This window comes from Coregonus lavaretus (genome assembly GCF_964263955.1).
Source record: "Coregonus lavaretus genome assembly, contig: HAP1_SCAFFOLD_4799, whole genome shotgun sequence".
Taxonomy (NCBI): Eukaryota; Metazoa; Chordata; class Actinopteri; order Salmoniformes; family Salmonidae; genus Coregonus; species Coregonus lavaretus.
Window position 1 is genome coordinate 35,001 of NW_028166599.1, and position 10,000 is coordinate 45,000.

The 10,000-nt window shown below is 43.2% G+C and overlaps 1 protein-coding gene across 1 annotated transcript in view; it reads left to right on the forward strand.

Moving 5' to 3' along the window:
• Positions 1–10,000, forward strand: part of LOC311114535 (protein furry homolog) — a gene marked incomplete at both ends in the record, with an annotated part of 39,668 nt that overhangs the window by 28,426 nt on the left and 1,242 nt on the right. Inside the window, 5 exons of the mRNA XM_084189781.1 lie at positions 437–527; positions 661–731; positions 3,681–3,831; positions 6,142–6,245; positions 8,969–9,060. Coding sequence (XP_084045907.1) covers positions 437–527; positions 661–731; positions 3,681–3,831; positions 6,142–6,245; positions 8,969–9,060 — 509 coding nt within the window. The remainder of the gene's footprint in view (positions 1–436; positions 528–660; positions 732–3,680; positions 3,832–6,141; positions 6,246–8,968; positions 9,061–10,000) is intronic.

Here is a 10,000-nt window from a genome sequence, read left to right on the forward strand (position 1 = left end):
TCAGTCCTAAAACAAACATTCAAAACAATGGAATAAACGTCTTGAAACTGAGGTTCCATCTGAATTTGGGATCCAATAGGAATGCTCGTCCATTTGTGCTTTTTTTGAAATGTCACGCCTTTTTCTTTAATACACCACCTCTTCTATTAAATGTAGAATAAGATATTCCCTCTAATTTCACCTGATAGAAATGTTGTCATGTTGTCAGATATCATTACATATTCTCTCCAGAGTTATGTAGTTGCTTTACACAACTCTTTACTGTATGTATTTGTTTGTGTGTTGTTGTTGTTGTTGTTTATGTATTTATGTTGTTGTGTGTTGTTCAGGCAGGACAGGAGAACTTCCACGCCGTACTGTTGTTGTTGTATTTATTCGAATGTTGTTGTTGTTGTTGTTGTTGTTTATGTATTGATGTTGTTGTTGTGTTGTTCAGGCACTACGTCCAGCAGCAACACAGTAGTGGCAGGACAGGAGAACTTCCCAGAGACAGAGGAGCCCAAGCTGGCCAGAGAGAGCGAGGAGAGGTGGGTCCCCATCACAGCGCCCTTTGGGTAGATATTTTATACAATCATTTCAAATGACTTTATGATTCAGAAATCAATGTGATGACACTTTAAACGTAAAGCCTCCCCTCGCTGAGTGTGTCTGTGTTCTCAGGGCCAAGGCTCACAACAGACTGGAGTCTCGCTACAGTAACAGCTCTGGCGGTTCCTATGACGACGAGAAGAGTGAGTAGAACCTGATTTTTTATGGGGATTTTTTTTTATGATGCTAATTACATTTCCGTGGGGGATGCGGAACCTCACTGCAGATTCCTCTGTAGTCTGTAAACACACACACACACCTCTATGGGAAAGGGCCTGGCATTCCTCTCCACACATTCCACAATGTCATCATAATGTTAGTCACTTCAACCTCGTTAGCAGTCTGTTGTTGTAATTATCACTAATCACATAGCGTCTCTGACAAACTGACAGGAGATTTATACACGCACCAACGCACACACACAGCGAGAGAGACAAAGAGAGAAAGAGAGAGAGAGACTGACAAGGAGATTTACAACTTAAAGATGGACATGCTTTGTGACAGATGTAGGATCTTAATTTGAGCCAGTTTGCTACAGCAGGAAAGTAATAATAATTATGTGGATTATAATTCATGGACATTTTTGTAGGGGTTGATACATTTTTCGTTAGGGAAAATCAAGTCTGAAATTTCAAAGTGGAAATTACAAACTTCAGAAGCCTTTTTAAACCTTAAATACACTACATGATACAGACAGGATACGGACATTATACAGAAAGGATACAGACACGGACATGATACAGACAGGATACAGACACGGACATGATACAGACAGGATACAGACACAGACATGATACAGACAGGATACAGACACGGACATGATACAGACAGGATACAGACACGGACATGATACAGACAGGGACATGATACAGACAGGATACAGACACAGACATGATATAGACAGGATACAGACAGGATACAGACATGATACAGACAGGATACGGACATTATACAGACAGTATACAGACACGGACATGATACAGACAGGATACAGACAGGATACAGACACGGACAGGATACAGACAGGATACAGACACAGACATGATACAGACAGGATACAGACAGGATACAGACACGGACATGATACAGACAGGGACATGATACAGACAGGATACAGACACAGACATGATACAGACAGGATACAGACATGATACAGACAGGATACTGACACAGACATGATATAGACAGGATACAGACATGATACAGACAGGATACGGACATTATACAGACAGTATACAGACACAGACATGATACAGACAGGATACAGACAGGATACAGGCACGGACATGATACAGACAGGATACAGACACGGACATGATACAGACAGGATACAGACATGATACAGACAGGATACTGACACAGACATGATATAGACAGGATACAGACAGGATACAGACATGATACAGACAGGATACGGACATTATACAGACAGTATACAGACACGGACATGATACAGACAGGATACAGACAGGATACAGACACGGACAGGATACAGACAGGATACAGACACAGACATGATACAGACAGGATACAGACAGGATACAGACACGGACATGATACAGACAGGGACATGATACAGACAGGATACAGACACAGACATGATACAGACAGGATACCGGCACGGACATGATACAGACAGGATACAGACATGGACATGATACAGACATGATACAGACACGGACATGATACAGACAGGATACAGACACAGACATGATACAGACAGGATACAGACACGGACATGATACAGACTGGATACAGACACGGACATGATACAGACAGGATACAGACACAGACATGATACAGACAGGATACAGACATGATACAGACACGGACATGATACAGACAGGATACAGACACAGACATGATACAGACAGGATACAGACACGGACATGATACAGACAGGATACGGACATGATACAGACACGGACATGATACAGACAGGATACAGACAGGATACAGACACGGACATGATACAGACAGGATACAGACAGGACACAGACAGGATACAGACATGATACAGACACGGACATGATACAGATAGGATACAGACAGGATACAGACAGGATACAGACAATGTTCTATAGTATCACTTTCCCTTACAGACATACCAGACACCAGCACAGATATTCAGTCTGAATATCATCCACACCAACCACAGTACACACACATTGTCAGCCTGTCATCAGTGAAGGCATTCTGTCTGTGTTTAGCCTGCATGCCAGACACGTCCGCTTCGGGAAGAATCCAGACCAATGTGTGTATGTCTCGCTCTCAAGTGTGTGTGTGTGTGTTGCTCTCAAGTGTGTGTCTGGTGTGTGTGTGTCTGTCTGTTTGTCTGTGTCGCTCTCAAGAGTGTGTGTGTGTGTGTTTCACGATGTCTGATTGGCTAATCGCATACCACACATTCATGAGATAGTTATGTGGTGGCTTGTCACCATGCTGTCACATGGCTCTTCTGTCATCAGTCTTTAGGGTTTCCCTTATTGTTAAGATTTTATTTTCTAACAGCGCTTAGAGATTTTAAAACTAAAACATTTCAAAAATGTTGCTTGATTGAGCTTGCATGGTGCTGTTGAACCAATAGAAAAGTCGCAAAAGTGAAAACCCCGCCCACCTGGCTCTCCAGGCAAGCTAAAGCAAACGATTAAAGTATCTTCAAGATTTCTAATAATATTTAGTCAGACCCAGGTCTGATTATCATTCTAAACCCAGGTCTGATTATCATTCTAAACCCAGGTCTGATTATCATTCTAAACCCAGGTCTGATTATCTTTCTAAACCCAGGTCTGATTATCTTTCTAAACCCAGGTCTGATTATCTTTCTAAACCCAGGTCTGATTATCTTTCTAAACCCAGATATGATTATAATTTTAAACCTAGATCTGATTATCTTTCTAAACCTAGTTCTGATTATCATTCTAAACCCTTATCTGATTATCATTCTAAACCCAGATCTGATTATAATTTTAAACCCAGATCTGATTATCATTATGTGTTGTGTGTTGTGTGTTGTGTGTGTGTGTGTGTCTGAACCCAGGTCTGATAAGATTATTATAACATAACACTGTGTCCTGATTGGTCTATTCCCCCAGATGACCCTCTCCCGCCGTATGCTGGTTGGCTGATGAGCGTGTTGGAGACCAATCGGCCACAGCCGTTGCCCATGCCAGTTAACGGAGGTTGCTGGGCACCGCTGGTGGACTACCTTCCTGAAACCATCACACCTAGGGGACCACTACACAGGTGCTAATTTCGTCAACAATAAATATTATGAAAAACACTAGTCAACGACCTATTTTGCCTGATTAAAACTATGAGGATAACGAGACGAGATGCCCTGAAAAAAACATTACTATTACAAATTACTTTTCATTTTAGTCAACGGAAATATGACGAGACGAGAATTCCATGTGAGACTAATGGACATTACATTTGACAGTTTTGTCCAATCAGAAGTATGAATGCATGCAGAATATTTCATACAATCCTCTCATTGGCAGAATGGTAATCTTTCAGTTAAACTGATCTCCCAACACAGCTCCCAGGCGGTCTCTTCAGTCACTCGTCAATCTTTTGAGCTGATGCTTAGCCGTTCGGAAACAATAATGTTTACAGATGTAGGATCTTAATTTGATCAGTGTTTTGTTGCTGAGAATTTTCCTGCACAGTAGAAAATGCAAACTTGTAGTGTATTCGAAGTTTAAAAAAGGCTTCTAAAGTTTGTAATTTCCAGTTTAAAATGTCAGACTTCATTTGCCCAAACGAAAAATTTATCAACCCCTACAAAAAAAAATCCATTAATTATAATCCACATAATAATTCATATTTCCTGTTGCTGCAGGATTCATTTTCTGCCGTAGCAAACTGGCTCAAATAAAGATCCTTACTTTCACGTCGGCTATTTTTTGCTTTGATCTCATCAGAAGCTCTATTTTCTCACGTGCTCTGTTATTCATTCATCCGTGTTGCGGTCCACAACACAGATAGGGTCTCTCGCGGTCTGCAAATGCGAGTTGCAGTTGCTTTTTTCCTATGGGAAAAACAAATGCTATTTGTTGAATATTAGAAGTACAGTAAAGCTAAAATTGGCCCCTTTTCAGGGAAACCACATTTATTCCCTTGACGGTTATGACGGGGAGAAAGTCAGAGCTGTAAATTGTTTAACCTGGAATTGGTTACAACCTGCCACAATATCAATGTTGCCAGCTACGTTATAGGAGGGGACAATAGGCCTAGCTGGACAAGGCTCTCTAGAGGTGGTCTAAATATTCCATTATTTAATAGAAAACAATGCACTGACTATTATGTGACCTAAAATGGTGTGACTAAGGGAATGGAAGCTATTATGTGCATGATGTAAGTTAAGTTAGAGGTGTGTATGAACTATTTAATAAAACTAAATAAAGCTACAATGACTAAAATAGGACTTAAATGACTGACTAAAACTAGACTTAAGTGACTGTGACTAAAACTAGACATAAATGACTGTGACTAAAACTAGACTTAAATGGCTGTGACTAAAACTAGACTAAATTGACTGTGACTAAAACTAGACTTAAATGACTGTGACTAAAACTAGACTACAATTGTAAGAAGGATGAATTGACTAAAATGGGACCAAGACTGAAAAGGCATTTTAGTCATAAAGACAAACCCTAAAACGACATCTAAAATAGGAGACAAAATGAACACTGACACACACGCACGCACATACAGTACACGCACACACACACACACACACACACACACACACACACACACACACACACACACACACACACACGCACACACGCACACACACACACACACACACACACACACACACACACACACACACACACACACACACACAGGCACCTGCATACCTTTCAAGCCAAGAGGCTGCTAACCTGCTGATCCAGCTGCAGGACAGTATGTAGAGAATGTGTCTGTGTTCCTCATCACCTAAATATATTTATCTCTGTCTCAGTAATCATCACCTAAATATAATTATCTCTGTCTCAGTAATCATCACCTAAATATATTTATCTCTGTCTCAGTAATCATCACCTAAATATAATTATCTCTGTCTCAGTAATCATCACCTAAATATAATTATCTCTGTCTCAGTAATAATCACCTAAATATAATAATCTCTGTCTCAGTAATAATCACCTAAATATAATTATCTCTGTCTCAGTAATCATCACCTAAATATAATTATCTCTGTCTCAGTAAGAAAGAGATATCGTAGAGAGACATACAGCGACACTGTCGAGGAAAAACGTGTGTGTCTATTTATTTAAAATGCTGTTCGTCAACTGTGTGTGTGTTCATCTCTATGGTTGGACTTTATGACAATGTCATAAAATAAATTGTTTGGGAATAAAACGTTAGAAAAAAAGAATTTCCAGAATGAAAAGTACATGTAGCATGTTTAAATCAAGACCTCTATTTGTGTTCCAAACTTGTTTTGTGAAATGTGCAGATACTTGCAAATCCATTTTATTCCCTTTGTTCATTACAGGTTAAACTAACTCAATCACGTGTTGTGCTGTGCATTCATTCTCTCAGGTGTAATGTAGCAGTGATCTTTATGACAGAGATGGTGGTGGACCACAGTGTGAGAGAGGACTGGGCCCTACACCTTCCACTACTGCTGCACGCCCTCTTCCTGGGTACGGTACCATACTAACCCTAACACTACCACTACCACTGCACGCCCTCTTCCTGGGTACGATACCATACTAACCCTAACACTACCACTACTGCTGCACGCCCTCTTCCTGGGTACGGTACCATACTAACCCTAACACTACCACTACCACTGCACGCCCTCTTCCTGGGTACGATACCATACTAACCCTAACACTACCACTACTGCTGCACGCCCTCTTCCTGGGTACGATACCATACTAACCCTAACACTACCACTACTGCTGCACGCCCTCTTCCTGGGTACGATACCATACTAACCCTAACACTACCACTACCACTGCACGCCCTCTTCCTGGGTACGATACCATACTAACCCTAACACTACCACTACTGCTGCACGCCCTCTTCCTGGGTACGATACCATACTAACCCTAACACTACCACTACCACTGCACGCCCTCTTCCTGGGTACGATACCATACTAACCCTAACACTACCACTACCACTGCACGCCCTCTTCCTGGGTACGATACCATACTAACCCTAACACTACCACTACTGCTGCACGCCCTCTTCCTGGGTACGATACCATACTAACCCTAACACTACCACTACCACTGCACGCCCTCTTCCTGGGTACGATACCATACTAACCCTAACACTACCACTACTGCTGCACGCCCTCTTCCTGGGTACGATACCATACTAACCCTAACACTACCACTACCACTGCACGCCCTCTTCCTGGGTACGATACCATACTAACCCTAACACTACCACTACTGCTGCACGCCCTCTTCCTGGGTACGATACCATACTAACCCTAACACTACCACTACCACTGCACGCCCTCTTCCTGGGTACGATACCATACTAACCCTAACACTACCACTACTGCTGCACGCCCTCTTCCTGGGTACGATACCATACTAACCCTAACACTACCACTACTGCTGCACGCCCTCTTCCTGGGTACGATACCATACTAACCCTAACACTACCACTACCACTGCACGCCCTCTTCCTAGGTACGGTACTATCTCTGTCTGTCTGTCGGCATGTGTGTGAGGCGTGTGTGTGCGCGCACGTGTGTGCGCGCACGTGTGTGTGTGTGTGTGTGTGTGTGTGTGTGTGTGTGTGTGTGTGTGTGTGTGTGTGTGTGTGTGCGTGCGCGCGTGCGTGCGTGCGTGCGTGCGTGCGTGTGTGAGGGTAGTAGATATGTTCCTGATGTTATCTGTCTTTAAGTGTCTCTAATTAAACACCATGTCAGAGTCCCTGTGTTGAATCCATGTCCTCCCTCTGTCAGAATGATGGCTTCTGAAACAGAGAATTAGAGCGAGTTGGTGTGTGATTCCATGTATGTCACACACATGAACACGAACACACACACGCACATACACAACACACAAACACACACACACACACACACACACACACAGTCTTGGCATCCTGCGGGATCGTCTGAGACCAGCCACCCAGACAGCTGAGGAGTATTTCAGTAACTGAGGAGTATTTCTGTCTGTAATAAAGTCCTCTTGTGGGGAAAAACTCATTCTGATTGGCTGGGCCTGGCTCCCAAGTGGGTGGGCCATCCATGGCTCCGCCCCTTCCCAGTCATGTGAAATCCATAGATTAGGGCCTAATGAATTTAATACAATTGACTGATTTCCTTATATGAACTGTAACTCAGTAAAATTGTTGAAATTGTTGCATGTTGCATTTATATTTTTGTTCAGTATAGTTCTATGATCTCAAGAGCTTCTATGTGGTATGCATGGGGCCTTTACTGTTTCCTGAAATTGTCCAGGTCTGGACCACTACATGTCTAACGTTGTGTCTGTTCTCCAGGTCTGGACCACTACAGGCCTAACGTTGTGTCTGTTCTCCAGGTTTGGACCACTACAGGTCTAACGTTGTGTCTGTTCTCCAGGTCTGGACCACTACAGGCCTAACGTTGTGTCTGTTCTCCAGGTCTGGACCACTACAGGTCTAAAGTTGTGTCTGTTCTCCAGGTCTGGACCACTACAGGTCTAAAGTTGTGTCTGTTCTCCAGGTCTGGACCACTACAGGTCTAACGTTGTGTCTGTTCTCCAGGTCTAACGTTGTGTCTGTTCTCCAGGTTTGGACCACTACAGGTCTAACGTTGTGTCTGTTCTCCAGGTCTGGACCACTACAGGTCTAACGTTGTGTCTGTTCTCCAGGTCTGGACCACTACAGGCCTAACGTTGTGTCTGTTCTCCAGGTCTGGACCACTACAGGTCTAACGTTGTGTCTGTTCTCCAGGTCTGGACCACTACAGGCCTAACGTTGTGTCTGTTCTCCAGGTCTGGACCACTACAGGCCTAACGTTGTGTCTGTTCTCCAGGTCTGGACCACTACAGGCCTAACGTTGTGTCTGTTCTCCAGGTCTGGACCACTACAGGCCTAACGTTGTGTCTGTTCTCCAGGTCTGGACCACTACAGGCCTAACGTTGTGTCTGTTCTCCAGGTCTGGACCACTACAGGTCTAACATTGTGTCTGTTCTCCAGGTCTGGACCACTACAGGTCTAACGTTGTGTCTGTTCTCCAGGTCTGGACCACTACAGGTCTAACGTTGTGTCTGTTCTCCAGGTCTAACGTTGTGTCTGTTCTCCAGGTCTGGACCACTACAGGTCTAAAGTTGTGTCTGTTCTCCAGGTCTGGACCACTACAGGTCTAACGTTGTGTCTGTTCTCCAGGTCTAACGTTGTGTCTGTTCTCCAGGTCTGGACCACTACAGGCCAGAGGTGTTTGAACACAGCAAGCGTCTCCTCCTCCACCTCCTCATCGCTTTATCCTGCAACAACAACTTCCAGGTTTTTCTATTTTGTATTTATTATGGATCCCCCCATTAGCTGTTGCCAAGGCAGCAGCTTCTCTTCCTGGGGTCCAGCAAAATTAAGGCAGTTATAAAAATTTTTTTTTAAACATTACAATACATTCACACTGAAAGACGTGGTCCTGTTCAATAGGGTGCACTGTAGCAAAACATTTTCAAATGGGAAGCTTTGGCACAAGACAGTAATAAGACCAGCATGTGTTTATGGTTGTGTGTAAGATTGTCTGAGAGTTTGTGTGTTTTCAGGGCATAGCGTGTGTGTGTGTGGTTGTGTGTGAGAGGTTATGTATTGTCTGTAAAACATGCTATATCCGTGTGTTTCCAGGTCATAGCGTGTGTGTGTGGTTGTGTGTGAGAGGTTATGTATTGTCTGTAAAACATGCTATATCCGTGTGTTTCCAGGTCATAGCGTGTGTGTGTGTGGTTGTGTGTGAGAGGTTATGTATTGTCTGTAAAACATGCTATATCCGTGTGTTTCCAGGTCATAGCGTGTGTGTGTGGTTGTGTGTGAGAGGTTATGTATTGTCTGTAAAACATGCTATATCCGTGTGTTTCCAGGTCATAGCGTGTGTGTGTGGTTGTGTGTGAGAGGTTATGTATTGTCTGTAAAACATGCTATATCCGTGTGTTTCCAGGTCATAGCGTGTGTGTGTGTGGTTGTGTGTGAGAGGTTATGTATTGTCTGTAAAACATGCTATATCCGTGTGTTTCAGGGCATAGCGTGTGTGTGTGGTTGTGTGTGAGAGGTTATGTATTGTCTGTAAAACATGCTATATCCGTGTGTTTCCAGGTCATAGCGTGTGTGTGTGGTTGTGTGTGAGAGGTTATGTATTGTCTGTAAAACATGCTATATCCGTGTGTTTCCAGGTCATAGCGTGTGTGTGTGTGGTTGTGTGTGAGAGGTTATGTATTGTCTG